This window comes from Zeugodacus cucurbitae, chromosome 3 (genome assembly GCF_028554725.1).
Source record: "Zeugodacus cucurbitae isolate PBARC_wt_2022May chromosome 3, idZeuCucr1.2, whole genome shotgun sequence".
Lineage (NCBI taxonomy): Eukaryota > Metazoa > Arthropoda > Insecta > Diptera > Tephritidae > Zeugodacus > Zeugodacus cucurbitae.
This window is the reverse complement of record NC_071668.1, coordinates 51,835,103-51,858,224: the sequence shown is the minus strand read 5'-3', so window position 1 is coordinate 51,858,224 and position 23,122 is coordinate 51,835,103. Positions and strand designations below refer to the sequence as shown.

The window sequence follows — 23,122 nt, the reverse complement described above, 5'->3', positions numbered from 1 at the left end:
CTGTGACCACGGCGATGCGTCGTTGAGCTGGCGGTGCTGTGATTACGACACACACCCTCACCCACATGTGTGCAGCCGACCTCACCAGCGGCATTGGGTGCCGCCGTTGTGCCACCGTATCGGCTGGCGCAATGCTCTACTTCATCGTAGCCAGCGCTGGCGTTGCAAGCTAAAGTGTTCGTCGACGACGGCATATTGGCGCTAGTCGTGTTTGTTGGATTTGTTGTGTTTGTGTATTGTTGATGTGACTGTTGTTGCTGCTCCACCAACCTTTCCTCGGTTTGCGTTGCTGGTCGATTGGCTGTCATACTCGTACTCGTTGTTGTCGCCTTTGTTGAAATGTTGCATTCATCGAAAAACGTAGAAGTTGAGTGGAAAAAAATTCAAATGCGAAATGCGAAGCAGCCGGTTTTGTTGACTCTTTTCATTTACATTCTTCCCGTATACAGTCCAATTGCTGTACTCTGCTCACAATTGCATTATTCTGCGTCTGAAATGAATAGTTGAAGGGGAAAAAATAAGAAAAAAATTTTAGTGCAAATTGTAGGAAATGTTACAAATACAAATTACGATTAATCTGTGTCGCTTTTATTGAGTACGCCTTAATTTGTTTCAAGATTTACATGCATCTTGTTATTTTTTTATTTTTCTTCGCACTTATCTTATTGTGTTGAGGTTTGTAGGAGTTTATTGCCATGATTTACATAATATTTATCTCTTACTGTTGCTATACAGGGTTGTGATAGCCAATGCGGAGTTTTGCAAATATTTTATAGAAACTATCGTATTGTCTGAGAATCATAATTTCTCGCTCAAGTAGTAATTTCTTTTCATACCATCTTAACAAATCAAACTTAGGACACCAGAAAATACTGATGGAAACGTTCGCCCCTCTTTTTAGTCGTCTTATTGGAGGATGGGATCATGTGTAGAAGTTCACGCAAGTGAGGAAAGTTTTTGATTGTCACTCACTTGGGAGTGGCCAGAAACGATTCTTTTCCACATGGTTCAAGCAGCTCACGACTTCCGGTTTTAGACCAAGTATCCTCTGGGTAGCCAACAGACATCCGTTTGAAGGCGAGCTAAAGTGAGAAGGCGAAGCCCGCTTATGCGGTTGTGCGTAGGGTTTGGGACCCACCACATAAAAACACCCCCCAATGAAAAATCTACGAAAGCCTCGGATGAGACACCCCCCTTTTGATGACGACCCCTGCAAACGTTTTAAGGATAATGATATAAGGGCATGCACCTGGAATGTCCGGACCCTTAATTGGGAAGGTGCCTCTGCCCAGCTGGTTGATGTCCTCATACGACTTAAGGCTGACATCACCGCCATCCAAGAAGTGCGATGGACGGGACAAGGACGGAAGAAGGTGGGTCCTTGTGACATCTACTACAGCGGCCATATAAAGGAGCGCAAATTTGGTGTTGGATTTGTGGTGGGAGAGAGACTCCGTCGCAGAGTCCTGGCATTCACCCCGGTGGATGAACGTCTAGCCACAATCCGCATCAAAGCGAGGTTCTTCAACATATCGCTGATTTGCGCCCACGCCCCAACGGAAGAGAAGGACGATGTGACCAAAGATGCTTTCTATGAGCGCCTAGAACGCACCTATGAGCGCTGCCCCCGCCACGATGTAAAAGTCGTGCTTGGTGATTTTAACGCCAGGGTGGGTAAAGAAGGTGTCTTTGGCACAACAGTCGGAAAATTCAGCCTCCATGACGAAACATCGCCAAACGGCCTGAGGCTGATCGACTTCGCTGGGGCCCGAAATATGGTCGTCTGTAGTACCAGATTCCAGCATAAGAAAATACATCAAGCTACTTGGCTGTCTCCTGATCGAAACACGCGGAACCAAATCGATCACGTTGTGATAGACGGAAGACATGTCTCCTGTGTTTTAGACGTGCGTACGCTCCGAGGACCAAATATAGACTCGGACCATTATCTGGTCGCAGCGAAGATACGCACCCGCCTCTGTGCAGCAAAGAATGCCCGTCAACAAACACACGGAAGGTTCGACGTCGAAAAGCTGCAATCGCAACAGACAGCCACGAAATACTCTACTCGACTTGCACTCCTGCTCTCTGAGAGCACTCATCAGCATCTCGGTATAAGGGAACTGTGGAACGGCATCTCAAACTCACTGCGTACCGCTGCAGCCGAAACAATTGGTTTTCGGCAACGACAAAAAACAAGCTGGTACGATGAGGAGTCCCGTCTCGCAGCGGAGAGAAAACAGACTGCCTACCTCGCAACATTGCAAACGACCACAACACGTGCGGGATGGGATAGATACCGAGAGCTGAAGAGGGAAGCGAGACGCATTTGCAGACAAAAAAAGAAAGAGGCCGAAATGCGTGAGTACGAAGAGCTTGAGAAGCTGGCAGACAGAGGGAATGCTCGAAAATTTTATGAAAAAATGAAGCGACTTAACGAAGGTTTCAAGACCGGAGCATCCTCATGTAGAGACCAAGGTGGTAATCTGGTAACCGATGTCCAGGGCATACTGGGATTATGGAGGGAACACTTCTCCGACCTGCTGAATGGCAGTGAGAGTACAACACCAGGAGATGGCGAACCCGATCCCCCAATCGATGACGATGGAACAGATGTTCCATTACCCGACCATGAAGAAATTCGAATAGCAATTACCCGATTGAAGAACAACAAAGCAGCGGGGGCCGATAGATTACCGGCAGAACTATTCAAATACGGCGGCGAAGAACTGATAAGGTGCATGCATCAGCTTCTTTGCAGAATATGGTCGGAAGAAAGCATGCCTGACGATTGGATCAGCCTCCTAAATATCGCATACAAGGTTCTATCGAGCGTATTGTGTGAAAGACTAAAGCCCACCGTCAACAAACTGATTGGACCTTATCAGTGTGGCTTTAGACCTGGAAAATCGACAACTGACCAGATATTCACCATGCGCCAAATCTTGGAAAAGACCCGAGAAAAGAGGATCGACACACACCACCTTTTTGTCGATTTTAAAGCTGCTTTCGACAGCACGAAAAGGAGCTGCCTTTACGCCGCGATGTCTGAATTTGGTATCCCCGCAAAACTAATACGGCTGTGTAAATTGACGTTGAGCAACACCAAAAGCTCCGTCATGATTGGGAAGGACCTCTCCGAGCCGTTCGATACCAAACGAGGTTTCAGACAAGGTGACTCACTATCGTGCGACTTCTTTAACCTGATGCTGGAAAAAATTATAAGAGCTGCAGAGCTAAACCGAGAAGGTACAATCTTCTACAAGAGTGTACAGCTCCTGGCGTACGCCGATGATATTGATATCATCGGAAGCAACAACCGCGCCGTTTGTTCTGCTTTTTCCCGCATGGATAAGGAGGCGAAGCGAATGGGTCTGGAGGTGAATGAGGACAAGACGAAATATCTCCTGTCATCAAACAAACAGTCAGCGCATTCGCGTCTTGGCTCCCACGTCACTGTTGACAGTCATAACTTCGAGGTCGTAGATAATTTCGTATACCTGGGAACCAGCATCAACAACACGAACAATGTCAGCCTCGAAATCCAGCGCAGAATAACTCTTGCCAACAGGTGCTACTTTGGACTGAGTAGGCAATTGAACAGTAAAGTCCTCTCTCGACGAACCAAAATCAAGCTCTACAAGTCGCTTATCATTCCCGTCCTGCTTTACGGTGCAGAAGCTTGGACGATGTCAACATCAGATGAGACGACACTAGGAGTTTTCGAGAGGAAAATTTTGCGCAAGATTTATGGTCCTCAGAACATTGGCAACGGCGAATACCGCAGACGATGGAACGATGAGCTGTACGAGTTATACGACGATATTGACATAGTTCAGCGAATAAAAAGACAGCGGCTACGCTGGCTAGGTCATGTTGTCCGAATGGACGAAAACACTCCAGCCCTGAAAGTGTTCGATGCAGTACCCGCCGGAGGAAGCCGAGGAAGGGGAAGGCCTCCACTCCGTTGGAGGGACCAGGTGGAGAGCGACCTGGTTACACTTGGGATCTCCAACTGGCGCCGAACTGCGAAGGAGAGAGACAGGTGGCGCACTATCGTCGATTCGGCTATAACCGGCTAAACGGTTGCAACGCCAATCACATACATGAGTAGTAACTGTTTTCCTCTGACTTTATTTTATTAAAAATACAGATCCGATACATGAACTAAAGGGTGATCGATTTTGAGGTTCCCTACTTTTTTTAAGAAAAAAAATACAGAAAACCCAAATTGGACCAGAAATGGGCCTCATCGATAAATAGAATTTGGCTCGCAAACATCGAAAATTCTTGGAAGCGATGTAGTTTGGGAAGATCGAGCGGCTTCAAGCTGTATTTTGCTGTATTTTGTCTGCTTTCAATTTATGATCTCAACGTAAAATGCGTCAAGTCGTTTTATCGTTTACTATCAATCCTTGTTGCGAATAGTATGCTCAGTAGGCAAATAAGTTGATCATAAGTTGAGCGAAGTGCCCGAAACACATTCTTTACAGAATTGAATTGTCGTAATAAAGTTGAACAATTTTTAAACGTTGTTCAGGCGTAAGTCTTTTCATGATGAAATGCAAAACAATACTGAACAAAAATAGCATGACATGACACGACTCACGCGTGATCTATCAAAAATAGGCTATTGGAAAAAGTACTGGGATCACCCGATATAAACCAGATTCTAGTACTACAATTTTCTACACCAAATTTTAAGAATTACAAATGATAGTCTAAATTTTCCATTTTTCAATAATTTCGCTTAAGAAGCCCAAATGAAATTGTGATTAGATAATGAAACCTCGCAAAAGGCAAATAAAACAAAGAATTAATTTACGTGAGTTGTTTCAAATTTCATTGAACTTTCACCCGAACTAATCTATTTCATTGAACTCCATACAGTTTCTGCCATATGCAGTCGTCCATCTATCTCTGTTAACAACAACAACATTTTTTTACGAAAGTAAAATTTTTGCATTTGAGAAATATTAGAAGTTCTCAGGATCTATTAGGGATCGTCAATTTGGTCAATGTTTACAGAACTAATACCAATAGATCTGAACATTTTGCAACCATAACATTTTGTATAGATCGCAAAAGAGATAGTAAATGCCGATACGTAAAATGCGACCTTCGTCTAACAACTGGACCATTTCAGTCTATATGCCTCGTCGTGGGTATACATATGTATGGACAAAATGAAAATTTTTCGGGCCATATTAAAACAATTTTATTTTTTAACCAATTTAGATCTAAGTTCTAAACATATGTATAATTACGACATTAATTTATTGATTATATCTCTTTAACAAATTAAGATGAACTATTGAAATAATGTTAACGGCAACTCCCTTATCACCCTGTTCAGCGACATCTGAACTCATATGTAAATATTTGTATGCTGTTTGTATTACTATTTGCTTGTTTACTTGCGTAACTCTGTGCATGTTTTGTTATTTTATCATAAAAGTCTACATTTCCATTCATAAACAAATACGCAAAATCCAATGATTGTACAAAAACAAACTTTGTCTAACTTAGCTATCAACTCAAATAAAGAGATATACATATATATATTTACATGCTTATCTTTAGTTGTAACTTAGAATTTCGCAAATAAACGTGGAAGAATACTAGGCAGAGCAATTTAAAGGAAACAGTAATGGGATGCTTTAAATTAATTAAAAATATTGCGAGGTGCTATCGACAACACACCCAAGCAATTAGCGTACACTGCTGCTAATTACTAATTCGCATTATAACGGTTATTGTGTATATTACTAGTTAATGCCCCATAAATGTCAGAACCAAAGTAGACAAACTTCTCAGTATAGTATTCTGGCAGATTGATCGCCTGTCAGCGGTTTTCCATATTAATGAATTGTGTAATATTAATATTTTTTTAACTTAAGCAGTAACATTTTCTTCTATAATGATAAATACTAGCTTTAAATGTTTATAGTTAACTTTTAGTAAACATAATATATTCTGTAAGTGTTGTCCTACACATGTCTTCTAAGAAATATGTCTAACATTTTGGCCAAAATGGCTCTAACCAGCATTTCTGTGAGAAGTAGAAGTCCTGGTCGCCCCTGGAACTACCACTCCAAGCATCCGAGTGCATTTCAGACATAAATTAAGCTTCTCATGCCATCTATCAACTCTTTGAAAGTTTAAATTTGAAAAAGAAGATTTTTGGACCATTATTTTATCATAGTAAAATAATGCGTTCGTAATAGAAAGAAAAAAAGAAATGTCGTATAACTCATACAGCTCTTCGTTCCAACCTCTGCGGTATTCGCCGTTGCCAATGTTCAAATGACCATAAGTTTTTCGTAAAACCTTTCTTTCGAAAACAACTTTTGCCTTCTCGTTTCAGTTTAGTTTTTGTTCGTCGAGAGACGACTTTACTTTTCAATTGCCATGTTGCCAAGAGTGATCCTGCGTTGTTTCTCGAGGCTGTTGGTATTGTTAATGCTGGTTCCACGGTGGGCGAAATTATCTACTACTTCAAAGCTATGACTATCCGTAGTAATCTAAATGCATTATAAAGTGAACGAATCAGAGGGAATTCAAAAAAATCAGAAGGAATTCAAAAATTTAGTGCAGCTTATTGTTTTTGACGATTTTCGTTAATGAGTTAACGCACTTTTAGTAATTTTCAACCTAACCTTTGTAAAGGAAGTGGGAGTGGTTATTATCCGATTTCAACTATTTTCATGTTGTGTGGTGGGGTACGTAAGGGAACCGATTGCAGAAAGTCTAGTTTATATAGCTTTATTGGTTTGCGAGATATATACAAAAAACCTATTTGTCGACGGGGCCACGCCCACTTCCCCAAAAATATTACATCCAAATATGGCCCTCACTAGGCCGATCCTTTGTACTAAATTCTCCTTTTATAACTTTATTTATGGCTTAGTTATGACACTTTTTAGGTTTTTGGTTTTCGCCATTTTGTGGGCGTGGCAATAGTCCGATTTTGCCTCTTCAGGGTTCCAAGGAATATATGTATCAAGATATCTTAATTTTTACTCAAGTGATCCGTTGCACGGACGGGCGGACAGACAGACCTCCGGATTTCCTCTATCTAACTCGTTTAGTTTTATGACTTACAAACAACCGTTATGTGAACAAAACTATAATACTTTCTTAGCAACTTTTGTTGCGAAAGTGTAAAAATTTCCAGTTACATAAGGTAATTGGCATGAAAAGTTCGAGTTTTGGAAGTTCAACTGGAAGTTCAACTGTATATAGTATTCCATAATACGTTCAATTAAGTTAATTAGAGGGTCGTCTGCTTTAGATTTATCTCAATGAAAGTATAAATGTACTAAATATTTTCAGACGACCCCCAAACTAAGCCACTAGTCTATCAATAAATTAATACGACCATACATATGTTCATACGTATGTAAGTTATTGTTGGGAGACACTTTCCGCTTATTATGGCTGAGACGTTACATTTAATGCAATTTTAATATTTATAGGTACATATGTATATGTATATACTGTATTACGTTTTTTTACGCTTCTTACATAAATAATGTCTACATACGTTCATACATATGCCAAAATATATAGTATGTATGTATGTAAGTGAATAGTGTTTGCATGACAGTATGCAACATTATTGTGAAGTAGAGCGTCAATTTTGGATCATTTTACCAGCCATCTTGCCGTTGGTAGGTAAAAATGATTAGGCACTTATTTGTAATTTAAGCTACAGCGTTACAGTGCCAAGCTGCGTTGAGCGGAGGAGAGCTGATTAAAAATACTTATGGTATAACGAACTATGTACAGGCGGCAACGGTTGGAGGCAGTGAAATAGAAAATCAAGTGAAGGCATATTCATATACAGCAATACAGCATATGGGGGCTTATTAATGCTTACTTACATGAATTATGTGCGAGCACATGAGCACAGTGAGAGCACTTGGGAGGCATGGTAGACAGTTTAAAAATAACACCAATTGGCGCATGTTGCCACCTAGTACTGGAGTTGGTGTTCAGCACAGCACGCTAAATGCAATTTTAGACTCTGAGTATAATAAAATCATCAAAATTATGAATTTAAAATAGTCATCATAAAAAGAGCCATATTCGAGACGAAAGGGTTTTACAACAAAATTACGTTTTCCTTTAGGTTGAGCAATGTATATCATATGACTACTCGTATCTCAAACTTTTGTCATTTACTCATTATATTGTAGTTAAACTCTTTGACACCTTCACTGATTTATAACAGCTTGTGATTGACAGTTTGTTTTGCAAATATAATAAAATAAGTAAATGTAATTTCTACAAAATGTTTACGTAAATGATAACAGAATTCTAGAAAGAAAATCTTTATAAATACTAGTCGTATATTCAGTGAGACTCACATATGCATGAACACTAAAACGTGTTTTAATAATTTCGATTCTTTCTCAACGATCCTGATGATTTCGTTACATCGGCTGCCGAACTGCCACATGTTAACTCCATTCCTAGTATATTATATCAGTGGGATAATGTTCTCACAAAATTATAAAACTCGGAAATTCACGAAAATAATGTTGACATACATACGTATATAGTTTTCGAAGAATTTATTGAAGTATAAAAGATTTATGAAAACAATGAAATCTTTAGTTTAACAAACTTTAATTCGACTGCTTGGTTCGACAGATTATGCCGTTATGCTGAAGTTTGATGAGTATATCGGGCAAAAAAGTAGAGATCGAATTGACCGATGAGCTATTGAGGCGGCGAAGAAAACGCTCAGTCGGTTCGATATTTTTTCTATTTCTTAAATATATTATATTGCCACAAACGTATCGAAAATATTTTCTACTTCTTAGTTTAATATATAATGGCTAGAAACCGCTAGAAGGCCATCTCAAAACAATTGAAACTTCAAGTTTGACGAACTCATTAAGCTTGTAAAAACAACTCCCTTGAGCGGACATTTTTTCATGCACCAAGTTAAATTTTTAGAGCAAATGACGCTCTCTTAGGCGAATACCTCTCTTGGCAGGACAAAAAACGGTCGACGGTGAGTGTCCGTTCAAGAGAAGCTTTAGTGTATTCAATATCCCCGTGGTATTATAAATCCCAACATAACCAAGTGAGATTTCAGACAAGTTTGGATAAAATCGTCTCAGTAAAATCCAACAGCAACAATTACGACGAAGCGGACTGTTCCCCTTCCTAAGGTGAATTAATAGTAGACTAATTTGTTCTTAATAATTTTTTTTTTTGGGTTTTCCATGTAACCGACAGTCTAAAAATTCGTTTTAAAGAAAAATATTATCTTATCAAATTTCGTTTTATTTTTCAACATATATTGATACTATCGTCGGAGTTATACCCATAAGAGTGATATTCCAACTTATTTTGTAATACGTCTTTCTTTTGTATCAAATTTTGATACAGGCGGTTCCCTATTAGCGACCATTTTCGTAACTTCTGAAGAAAAGAAAGATTGCAGGAGTGGTCAAATCACAAGAATACGGTGGATTCGGAAGCATTACACGAATGAAAATACTTTCAGGACCTTTTATATCTTTACAGTGTCAGCTATATCGGTCAACCAAATTTCTGGCCATTTACAATTATTTGGTCATGGTCTGATACATCTCACAAGCCAATTGTCCAACAACTGTGCAATTTACGCACATTTCTTTTGAAGATTTAGTCTAGCTACAAAATATAGTATTCAGTTCTAATGCCTCCTTATACATCTACATATTTAGGTTTGGTTAAGTAAAATGTGTTGTTGTTACACGAATTACATAAAAGAAATGTGACGTATGTCTGCATGTATTTCATATTGACAAGTGCTTTAATTTAGTAAACACAGGCAATAAAGTATCTCTATGCATATTCATGTATTTCATATTCATTACACAAGGCTATTTACATAAGCATACATGGTATTTAAGTAGATATATAGAATATGTGAATGACATTCGGTCTTTGTAGGCGCGTTGAAGCCGAATCACACGTAAGGATGCACCATGAGTCTGAATAGTTTGCATGTAAACAAAGTACTAGTGAATGTAGAACTATCTTCATAAGTGCATAGATTTGTACATACATTTATATATGCTAAACGTATTTCAAGTCAGCTGCTACCGGCAAGTTAACTGATGAAGAAGTCCTTGGTGACGACTTTGCCATAATGCACTTCGGTCAAGTTCAACGAAGCAGACACTGTGAACACTGTGAAGGTGACTGAGAAGTTTCGACCAAGGACCTTACATATGAATGAACGAAACAGATTAAAAGTAAACAAGTTGGTAAGAAGAGAGTGAGAAAGAAAAAAGCTAGAAATTATAAGAATATACCAGACTCTATTGTTTTAGCGGTTTTATGTTTTGAGGTTGTCTGAAAATACTTAAAATATAGAAACAGTACTAAAGAGATCGGAAACTTAAGAGATGGACAATATTCGTATCTAAATTCTGAAAAAAACTTTGAGAGACCGAAAAGTTTTAGTTGGTTTCTACGGCTAATGGAAGCCATGGGGCTCAATTCAATTATATAAAGATGCAAGACGAATGGGACTGTAAAAACCGATAAGCTATCTAAAGTTAACCAGAAAGCGACCTCTAAATCTTCGTAATATTATATAAAAAATAATCTACCGTTAACCTCAGCAAATATTTGAAAATAAATAACAGTTTAGATTAATTGCATATGGAAACGATGAACAAATATCAAACGATCGATAAAGGATCATAGAATCATTACAGATAAAGTAATTTAAACATATTTTAGAACGTGTATCGCGCGTTTCGCTGAACTTATGGTACGAGCGAATAGACCACGTCCAGTACGCAGTGAAGAAAATAAAGCAACCGTAGCTGAGAGTGTACACGATGTCCGTGAAGAGTCGATTCGGCGCCGTTCACAGCAACAAAGCGTACAAAATACAACTTGTGCAAGTACTGAAGTCGGTCGACCTTCCCAAGTGACATCGATTCGCTCTATGGGTTCTTGAAAAGTTCCTAGAAGATCCTACGTTTTCTAGGCAAATTCTGTTCAGCGATGACGTGCATTTCTGGCTCAATGGGCATGTCAACAAGCAAAATTGCCGCATTTGGGACGAAGAGCAACCTGAAGAGATTCAGGAGCTGCCATTTCATCCAGAAAAAACAACGGTTTAGTGTGGTTTGTGGGCCGGTGGAATCATCGGTCCATATTTCTTCAAAAATGATGTCGGTGAGAACATAACCGTCAATGGCGACCATTATCTCGGCATGAAAACCGACTTTTTGAAGCTCATGATCTCGGTGGCATTTGGTTTCAACAAGACGGCCCCACTTCGCATCAATCAATGGAATTATTGAGAGAGCACTTCGGGGAACAGATAATTTCACGTTTGGGCCAAACGATTGGCCAAACAAGATAGATTTTTCCTGTGGAGATATGTAAAGTCCATGTGGACAATCCATCTTCGATTCATGCCTTGAGCCAAAAACATCACGAAGTGGATCACCCTTTAGTAGCATCAAGAGTTTTCGAAGAATTTTACATTGAACGACTTGAACTATAACACCTGTGCGCGTCAGCTTAAACGTCTCAAAATGGTATCAAAATTAATAAGTAACATTGACCTTTTTTAGAATTGAGGGAGGTGAAAGATATTTATTTTAGATATTTTATTTTACGTTACGCCAGCGCATACTTACTCAAACAGATTTCTATGTGTAGCGAGTGATAGGAAACCAATGTTTTCCAGCATTTTCAATGACCCAATTTATTACTCAAACTACACAGTAAATTGAAGAAAATATTGAATTGTAGGCCACCTACATCATCAGTATGTATGTATGTGCATAACTACTACAATATCTTACATAATGTGAATGACACGAAAAAACAGTAGCAATAGCGGTAAATGCCTCTTCACTAGAGGGCGTTGTAATAAACAACAACAACATAACTCAGCCATTGAACACCATTCAGCAATCAATTTATGAGTAGTGCGAGCATATTTCATAGAAATCCACTCAATTTAATTCAATTAAATTGATTGGCGATACCGGTAAAATGTACACGAATGTACATAAAAGTAAACTATTTGTAGACATAACTCGATGTACATAAGTCAATTTGTTTAGTAGCTACGTGCGAATGTATGTGCGAATCGCCCGATGAAGTGTATCGGCTGCATCTCGTTGTGCTGTGCAATTTATTATACGGAATTAGTTTGTGACTCGTGCCACAAGCCAACCGACGAACTTGTAGTCAACCAGACGCCTGCATGCGTAATTTCCTATTGTGGTCCACCGTTGGCAGTTGACAGCATGAGCGTTGTCACAGAGTAAATAAATTATGTATGGATCTGTATAAATAAATGTCTTGTGTAATTTGAAAGGTATGTATGTACATATTTATATGAACGCCTACGCAGCTGTAAACCGGTAATAAAACTGTAGTTTGCGGTTTATGCTTGGCCCACATCCTCCTGCAGTGACGAAGTAATATTTCTACGTATAATATACTCTATAATTATTCAGTAGTTTTCAAAAGCATGATATTATCACAATCTAACTATATTTAACTGGAAGATGGCCAATAGATGTGACGTTTGAGATCGCATTTTTTGAGGTCCATCTTTATTGAATTACAAACTTCTTTTTCTATGTTTAATAAACACTAGATTTCGTTAGAATTTATACCAAGAACCCAAGGTCGAACTAGCCTTGCAGAGGACCACTCTCGAGTCAAACCAAACTGAGCATGTTACACCATATTTTGTCATTTGGAGCAGGGTTGAAGATAATTTCAATCAATTTCTTCAAATAGTGGAGAGATACTTTCCATTATTATTCTTCGTGAGAAATAAAGGGTGATCCATATCGGGGTTCCCTACTTTTTAAAGAAAGAAAACACAGCAAATACAAATTTAATGGGAAATGTTTAGTATCATTCGAAAGAACATTATTTGAAATATATTTTTTTAAGATTATCTCTTTTCAATGTTGGCCGGGGCTACTTTTCAGTGGTCCATCCGTTGAGTCCAATTTTCGAACATTTCGACTGGTAACTGGCGAATAATATGCGTAATGTTTTGCTTGAATCGAAGCGGAATTGTCCGCATAGACTATAGATTCTACATATTCTCACAGGGAAAAGTCTAACAGTGTGATATCACACCAAGAGGCCAATCGACCGACCCAAAACGTGAAATTGTATACTCCCCGAATTGTCTCTCAATAAATCTATTGATTAATGCGATGTGTGGGAAGTGGCGCCGTCTTGTTGAAGCCAAATTTCGCCGTCATTTTTGAAGAAATATGGGCCGATGATTTTACCGGCGCACAAACTACACCATCTTAATCATTTGCTTATCTAAAAACCCTAAGTTCAGGTTATGACTAAATTCTGGTTTCGATAACCCAGGAAGAGAGTCTGCTAACTAAAACCAATACTTCAAGTATGCCAAGATAATAAAGTGTAGGACCGGAATATGTTTGAAGTGTTTAGATTTTATAGTTTATCAATTGCTATCTAGTATGTATTAAATTCTCAGACAAGCACTTAACGAGATAAGTCAGGCATATGTTTTTAGGAGTAGGATTAATACATCGGCCCAACAAACTAATATTGTTTTGACTTCCCTGGAAAGTATGTTTTTTTTTGCCCGATACTGCAAACTATAAAAAGTCTCTACTTACAATATCCAATTAAATATGAAGTGATTATGATATGCCGTTATTTTTATATCTAATGAAATTTGCCTTTAACACAATCAATAAATTGCGCATCTCACAACCCATTTAACTATAGCCACAAGCATTTATCTACTTTTATTTACACCCACTCTCTTACTTATTTACTCATCACTTAGTGTCATTTAAGTAAATCTATTACGTGACGTAAAATCTATAAACATATCAATTAACGGTATTAAATAATAATGAAGATACGAAATATCTATGTAGTTAGAATTACTGCGGACATTAAGGTCATATTATTCTAAATGTTAATAATTAGTTGGAACTTCTTCTTTCCAGGAAAGTTCTTTGAATACCTGAACATGTTTTCCTATCATCATACATAATCAATAATGCCTGAAAGAGAGAAATTCGATTCCATATTCCTTACTCCTCAATAAATTGTCAAAATAATGCCATTTTGAGGCCTATAGACTGGACTAACTACTTAAAGATACAAATATACTCGTCTAAAGAGTAGAAGAGGTTAGTTTTTCTGTTATTTATGACACTGTTGAGTTTATTTGGTCTTCACCTTCTTCTACGATGACTAAAAACAAAAAATTTAACCGATATCATGACCTGTTTTTCACATATTATTTACTCTTATAAATAATTGCCTTTTCGCAAAGGAGTTGATTAATCAAGCTGGTTTGTCATTTAAATCTTAATGTACTAAATTTATTTGGCTGTGCGAAAAGGCTATACGAATATTCCATAAAATTAAGAACAACCGTAATGCGCTTGTATGAAGTGATACTAAAATCTTTGAGCGCCCGAAAAAGCTTAACCAAAAATCGATTGTTTATTTATCAATAAATTACATAAATAAATCACATAAAAAAATCTCCCCAATGAAAACAAACACCGAGCCTCGGATGAGAAACCCCCCTTTTGATGACGACCCCTGCAAACGTACTAAGGATCATGATTTGAGGGCATGCACCTGGAATGTCCGAACTCTTAATTGGGAAGGTGCCTCTGCCCAGCTGGTTGATGTCCTCATACAACTAAAGGCTGACATCACCGCCGTCCAAGAAGTGCGATGGACGGGACAAGGACGGAAGAAGGTGGGTCCTTGTGACATCTACTACAGCGGCCATATAAAGGAGCGCAAATTCGGTGTTGGATTTGTGGTGGGAGAGAGACTACGTCGCCGAGTCCTGGCATTCACCCCGGTGGATGAACGTCTTGCCACAATCCGCATCAAAGCGAGGTTCTTCAACATATCGCTGATTTGCGCCCACGCCCCAACGGAAGAGAAGGACGATGTGACCAAAGATGCTTTCTATGAGCGCCTAGAACGCACCTATGAGCGCTGCCCCCGCCACGATGTCAAAATCGTGCTTGGCGATTTTAACGCCAGGGTGAGTAAAGAAGGTGTCTTTGGCACAACAGTCGGAAAATTCAGCCTCCATGACGAAACATCGCCAAACGGCCTGAGGCTGATCGACTTCGCTGGGGCCCGAAATATGGTTGTCTGTAGTACCAGATTCCAGCATAAAAAAATTCATCAAGCAACGTGGCTGTCCCCTGATCGAAACACGCGCAATCAAATCGATCACGTTGTGATAGACGGAAGACATGTCTCCAGTGTTTTAGACGTGCGTACTATTATCTAGTAGCAGCAAAGATACGCACTCGCCTCTGTGCAGCAAAGAACGCCCGTCAACAAACACAAGGAAGGTTCGACGTCGAAAAGCTGCAATCACAACCGACAGCCGAACGATTTTCTACTCGACTTGCACTCCTGCTCTCTGAGAGCACTCATCAGCATCTCGATATAAGGGAGCTGTGGAACGGCATCTCAAACTCATTGCATACCGCTGCAGCCGAAACAAGTGGTCTCCGGCAACGCCAAAAAACCAGTTGGTACGATGAGAATTGTCGTTCCGCAGTGGAGAGAAAACAGACTGCCTACCTCGCAACGTTGCGATCGACCACAACACGTTCGGGGTGGGATAGATATCGAGAACTGAAGAGGGAAGCGAGACGCATTTGCAGACGTAAAAAGAAAGAGGCCGAAATGCGTGAGTATGAAAAGCTTGAAAAGCTGGCCGACATGGGTAATGCTCGAAAATTTTATGAAAAGATGAGGCGATTAACAGAAGGTTTCAAGACCGGAGCATTATCATGTAGGGACCGAGAAGGTAATCTGGTAACGGATGTCCAGAGCACACTGGGATTATGGAGGGAACACTTCTCCGACCTGCTCAATGGCAGTGAAAGTACAACACCAGGAGATGGCGAACCCGATTTCCCAATCGATGACGATGGAATAGATGTTCCATTACCCGACCATGAAGAAATTCGAATAGCAATTACCCGCTTGAAGAACAACAAAGCGGCGGGGGCCGATGGATTACCGGCCGAGCTATTCAAATACGGCGGCGAAGAACTGATAAGGTGCATGCATCAGCTTCTTTGTAGAATATGGTCGGAAGAAAGCATGCCTGACGATTGGAATCTTAGTGTGCTCTGCCCAATCCATAAGAAGGGAGACCCCACAATCTGCGCCAACTACCGTGGTATAAGTCTCCTCAATATCGCATATAAGGTTTCGTCGAGCGTATTGTGTGAAAGACTAAAGCCCACCGTCAACGAACTGATTGGACCTTATCAGTGTGGCTTTAGACCTGGAAAATCCACAATGGACCAGATATTCACCATGCGCCAAATCTTGGAAAAGACCCGAGAGAGAAGAATCGATACTCACCATCTTTTTATCGATTTTAAAGCTGCCTTCGATAGCACGAAAAGGAGCTGCCTTTATGCCGCGATGTCTGAATTTGGTATCCCTGCAAAACTAATACGGCTATGTAAGCTGACGTTGAGCAACACCAAAAGCTCCGTCAGGATCGGGAAGGACCTCTCCGAGCCGTTCGATACCAAACGAGGCTTCAGACAGGGTGACTCACTATCGTGCGACTTCTTCAATCTATTGCTGGAAAAAATAATACGAGCTGCAGAACTAAATAGAGAGGGTACAATCTTCTACAAGAGTGTACAGCTCCTGGCGTATGCCGATGATATTGATATCATCGGAAGCAACAACCGCGCCGTTTGTTCTGCGTTTTCCAGACTGGATAAAGAAGCGAAGCGTATGGGTCTGGTGGTGAATGAGGACAAGACGAAATATCTCCTGTCATCAAACAAACAGTCAGCGCACTCGCGTCTTGTCTCCCACGTCACTGTTGACAGTCATAACTTTGAAGTTGTAGATAATTTCGTTTATCTGGGAACCAGCATTAACAACACCAACAATGTCAGCCTTGAAATCCAACGCAGAATCACTCTTGCCAACAGGTGCTACTTTGGACTGAGTAGGCAATTGAAAAGTAAAGTCCTCTCTCGACGAACCAAAATCAAACTCTATAAGTCGCTCATTATTCCCGTCCTGATGTATGGCGCTGAAGCGTGGACGATGACAACATCCGATGAGACGACTCTTGGGGTTTTCGAGAGAAAGGTTTTGCGCAAGATTTATGGTCCTCTAAACATTGGCAACGGCGAATACCGCAGACGATGGAACGATGAGCTGTACGATTTATACGACGACATTGACATAGTTCAGCGAATAAAAAGACAGCGGCTACGCTGGCTAGGTCATGTTGTACGGATGGAAGAAAACACTCCAGCTCTGAAAGTATTCGATGCAGTACCCGCTGGAGGAAGCCGCGGAAGAGGACGACCTCCACTCCGGTGGAAAGACCAAGTGCAAAGTGACCTGGCTTCACTTGGTGTTTCCAGTTGGCGCCAAAAAGCAAAAAGGAGGAATGAGTGGCGCGCTCTGGTGGATTCGGCTATAATCGCTTAAAGCGGTTCCTACGCCAAATATATATATATACATAATTTATTGCATTGAAACAGGAAATCGTTAACCAAATTTCAATTAAAATGTATATATACTTCTACCCACACTAACGGTGCATTTATGGATGCATTCTTACCCTTGCCGTTATCACATATGTATGTATGTTTTATGCATCTTCACGGAAGCAAACGATGCAGAATTAATTCAATTAACAAATTTCAGAGTCAACAAATGTTACAGAGTTTGCTGAACTTTGCTTATTTGATTAAGAAATACGCCATAAACCAAAAAAAAAGATGCAATGTCAGTGGGTAATAAAATTATTATGCATAGTAAGTGCTTACATTTCCATATGTGCCTATATGGATGCATATACATACATATATACAAAGGAAATATATTTAATTTCGCATGCTTCTGAGTAATCACAAAATGCATTTTTTGACGTTTCCGACCTCTAAACTTCTTCGAAAATATTAAGAAAAAATAATTATAATAAAAAATAATAATTATAATAAGCACTAAAGTTGAGACAAGGTAACCAATTCGCACTTTTTAACACCGAATGTTGGTTTTTGTTCCAAGTGAAACATTGAGTTACTGTTAGTTAGTACTGTTCGGAGTAATGTATATCTATTTTCAGAATCTAATAATTCTGAAAAGATACACCTGCAAGTCAACTATTGTGTCATAGTCTTATAAATCTGAGAAATTGAAATTGTAAATGGCTTCTCTTTCAAACAGGTGTAACCCTCTTTATGTAGATAAAAGACTGTTAAATAAGTTATCGGAAAGTTCCTAGTGAGTGATGGCCCGAGTACCAATCATTTCTCAGCTAACCCAATTCTGGTACCAAAGTATTTCAAATTTCAATAGAAAGTTTTGAAGTTTTTTTTAATTTATTTCATTTCAATTTATTTCATTTCATTTTATTTTAGAATTAAATTTTATTTTATTTCATTTCAATTCATTTCATTTTATTTTATTTTAGAATTAAATTTTATTTTATTTTATTTTATTTTTTATTTATTTTATTTTATTTTTATTAATTTGTTCGATACATCACGAATACACACATAAAGTGGAAATTTACTTAATTTATACAGGAATAATTAGCCTTAAATTACATACTTTAGAGTAAACGAGCTATCAAAGATGAGTGTTTGAGAAGCAGATGTAACGTCATCCAAAACTCATTAATGGGCACATTTTGGTGCTTTAAGCCAACGCAAATAATTTTTTTACATCTTAATTTTTTTCGGTTTTACGAATTGCTTTTTAACTTGTTTCTACTGTATTATTTGCGAGTGAGGTAAATGCAAAAATTCGGCTGTTGAAATGAAAAAAATGTGAGAAATTAACAAACGAAAGCGAAACAAATAGAAATAAAAGTATTTAACAACTGTTATAAAAATAAATGCGGAACGAACGAAAATGTAAATAGTGTGTGAAGCTTATTTATTGCCACAGCAAAATGCCAATCGACAATCAATACTTTGCTAATAAACGAGCGTAAATCTTGAAAGTGTGAGAAAAAACACGTGAAGAAATTGTAAAAAAATACGAAAATAAAAATAAAGAAAAAAGTTGCCTTATGAACACAAATTTTGCGCACTTCGCCACATGTGCATGCAAATTAGAGTTTAAGCCACTTTTCATATGCTAATCCGCTGGAGGCAAATACCTGCAGGAAAAATTCTTGAACCAAAATGCCTATAATATGTGTTTGGACACACATAATATGTATGTACATACATTCATATAATACAAAAATATTTTCTTATCCAAACAAATATGCATGCAAATGAGTTTATAATGAGAGGTCCGCACTTGCGAAAAAACACCAACACTCATACCTACCACTAAAACAATAAGAACAACACAAAGCGACAAGTCTTATTTGTTCAAGCACGACGGACTCATACATTTCTATGGCTCATTTGCAAAAATCTTATAAGTTTTCACATTTGAAAGGTTTCCTCACATGACAAAGCGTTCAGAGAAAAATATAAAACCCCAAGCAAAGAGGCTTGCAAGCCTGCTTTTAACTTATGCAAATACTAAATATTAGAAATACATAGGAGAAATGGAGCGTGCGAGACGCGCTGAAAATAACTATTGTAACAGCGAAATACGAGTTGCAACGTTAATTTTCAAAGCACTTAAGTTCGATGGCCCGATTGCTGGAGGACAACGTTACATGGATGGATGTACTTCACTGATAAGATGGACAATGAGTATCAATTAAAAATTCAAATGTAAATTGATAAATAGAAGGCAAAACTGACATATTCATAGTAAATGTATGTATACTTAAGTATACCCCTCTGAACATGCAAGACTTTTGAGACACTTAAGCGGGAAAGGCACTTAAATGAATCCCTCTTAAGTGCCTCGAGGTACTTACCAAGCTTTTTCTCAAATATTCCGATCTAATATTTTTTCTTTTAGAATGAAAATGACATTTTTTTCTTATTAACAACAAATATACTTATTAATAACAATAAATATGAGAAAAAAATTCCTTTTGACAATTCTCAGCGCATTAAATGTCAAAAATATGAAAAGCCACTTAAAAGAGAAAAATTGCAAACAAGTTTATATTTGTGGCTAAAATATTACAGGCATTTAAGCGGGAAAGGCACTTAAGCGGACGCTCTTAAGCGCGTAATTTTTATATGTAAATTTAGAGAAAAACAACGATGTCGCAAAATATGGTCACTTAATCGGGATAGGCACTTAAAGGGGGAGCACTTAAGCGGGGATCACTGTAATATAATTTTTTGCAATCAATAAATAAAAATAGTTTTAATTTAACACTTCTTACTATGATACTCTTTTTACATAAATATTTATTGAGGTTTATAATATGAAACCTCACTCTTCAATATATTCCATTTACTTTTCACTTTTATACTTGCGTTATACTAAAAATATTCGCAAAATTCCTACTAACCAGGACATTTAAGAACAGCATATACAATACAGAATATACAATTTCTTAAATGATGATAAAAATGAAAACAATAGAATTTCGTGCGTCATCATATTCACCAAGGAAACTAATATATGTGTGTATGGCTGTTATAAGAGTTCTTCTTCAAATATTCAAAAGTTGAATCATAAATTTAGGCTTCATTCAACTAATACACCAATAAAATTCTCTATCTGCTCACGGTTGTCCCATCTTGCCACTTTAACGGAAGATCTGAAATTTAGGCTGACAATGCTTGGTACTTCTATCTTAGTAATTTATACGAAGTGTAGCTGTGGAAATATGGTCTACAGGACCCAAACCATAATAATACATTCAGAGATTGTAGTTATGTCAGTTGATACTCGTATGCCACTTAGTTCTAGATGGATCAAAGTAATGAATTCATAGTTTCATTTCGAATAAAAAATGCTGTCACTGTAGAAATTGTGGTCTACATATTATACATTCATACATATGTTTAAGAAATAATAGTGGACCTAGAGATATAAAGTAGAAACGATAATAAAGAACAGCCTTATGTGGATAAAACGGACCTATTGATCTTTCCAGTATCTAGTCATACATAAATAGGACCTAAACTACAATTCAATGTCATATTCCAGTTGTAAACAATTGAATGTATCCGTATAAAGTAAATAAATGAAATAAGTATTTTAGAGATAGTTGGGGGTTTCACTAACCCGACATCACTTATAGAGATACAGTTGACGAAAATAGATATACCATCTATGCAGAATGTGCCTATTAGGATGAATTTTAAGGATTAACTATTGATGTTTACAAAAACGATTTTGCAAGGGGATAAAAAAAAATTAGTTCTTTAGAAGTATATCTCCCAGCCAACGGTGCCCTTTTAAAAGAAATTTTTTTTTTCATTTTTTCAACGGTCGGTGAAGGTAAAAAGTACGTTTTTAGCCCTAAAAATGCGCCATTTTGTGGCTGTAAAATCGAATAGAAGCAAAAAATAATAAAATAATAAAATGGGACCGCTGGCTGGGAGTCAATTCTATGTTGCACAAGTGTGCAAAATTTCAATACGATCGGTGCATAACTTTTTGAGTTATCGTGGACACCGACTTCAGAAAAGGCGTTTCGAGAAAAACGCGTTCAAAGTTTTGGGATTCGTCAAATCTTTTCACATATTCGTGAGCACTTGGGCCGGTGGTGACTTCCATCTTTCTCCGAATGAGCTGAAATTTTGAGACAACATTCTTCAATAGTTGTACATTCGATTTAACAAATAAAAAAAAAATGATTTTTTTTTAAATTTTATACCATACCCCCCCCCCCCCTTAAACCCTCAATCTCTGCCACACAATATGCCGGTGCTGCCATATTTTTACGTTACGAGAAGTATTAGTTAACCTCTACACTGTGAATAATGAGTACCAGTTAAACAATAGTAAACATTTTAGTTTACAAATGATTATCCAATAACTGTGAAATCAGTCTTAAATAGTACCACATTAATTCACATTTATTCATTAATTAATTTATAAATCAAATAAACGCTTCACGACATTTGCGTGAAAACAGCTGACTGAATGTCAAAATGTGACAATTGCAACTGTCAACAATATTTTTCGCATATAGATAATTTTAGTAATAAATCTCTTTAGATATGTATTTGATGAATATATTTAAATGATTCAACAATTTTCGCTAATAGAACAACAATGATCTTCACCGAATCTTTTCATATGTGAGTATAGTGTGATAATGATGATTATTGTATAGTATACTTGTATATGTAGTAAAGAGATTCTTTAAGCTGCGTCAAAATAAGACTAGAATTTACTTATAAAATGTATTCGCACACCTAAAAGGCACACAGAAGTCCTAAATCTGAACATGTATGAATGTACTTATGTATATAGAGATGTCCTCAATCAGGATGTAGGAAAGCTTAGCGAAAGCTTGTATACATGAATGTACGTAGATATATATTTATATATTTGCTGATAGTAGTTGTATGCGTACAGCGGCTAGAGTCGAGGTTAATACTCTCTGGGTCACATAAGAAATCAATAAATCAGTGGTCTATAGAAAATTTACCGCTTTAACAATATTGTATGTGTATAATATGTGTAAATACATACTTAGATATTTATGTATATATATATATATATGAAGTTTATAGCAATTTACATACACACCCACATCTATTCTTATGATGATAAATATATTTGCCATTTAGCATATAATATTTGTGGAATTGTACGGTAACCAAAATATTCCTCTATCTATCTGTCTATACAAATGCATTTACAATTCTACAAAGTATACACCGAAGTGACTTTTTGTGTTGTTGTCACACTGTTTGCACAGCTATTTGCACATTTATGTATTTGTTTGCACACGTACATATGTACATAGTGCGTCGCATCTATTCAAATCTTCTTCAATACTTTCGAATGCCCGCAACGTTATCAGTTGGTACTTTTATAAACTTCATACAATATTTATGTGCACACGTCGCAAGCAAACGCTCGCCGCAGCCAAAACAATGTCGCGTACCGAGAGTTGTTGTCGTAGTATTGAGGGCACAGGTCCGAAGTAAGGGTCCCAGCCGGCATGATACAATCAATTTCCATCATTGTTGGTGCTTGTCAA

The 23,122-nt window shown here is 37.9% G+C and overlaps 1 protein-coding gene across 3 annotated transcripts in view; it reads right to left on the bottom strand.

Moving 5' to 3' along the window:
* Positions 1-23,122, bottom strand: part of Slco5a1_0 (Solute carrier organic anion transporter family member 5A1) — a 56,615-nt gene that overhangs the window by 12,386 nt on the left and 21,107 nt on the right. For 2 of the 3 annotated variants that reach the window (XM_011191908.3, XM_011191909.3), the window contains exon 2: positions 1-490. In XM_011191908.3, the coding sequence (XP_011190210.2) occupies positions 1-308 (308 nt within the window). In that variant the 5' untranslated portion in view covers positions 309-490. Of the gene's footprint in view, positions 491-8,372; positions 8,573-23,122 lie in introns of those variants that run through there. The other variant, XM_011191911.3, reaches the window with a different exon arrangement.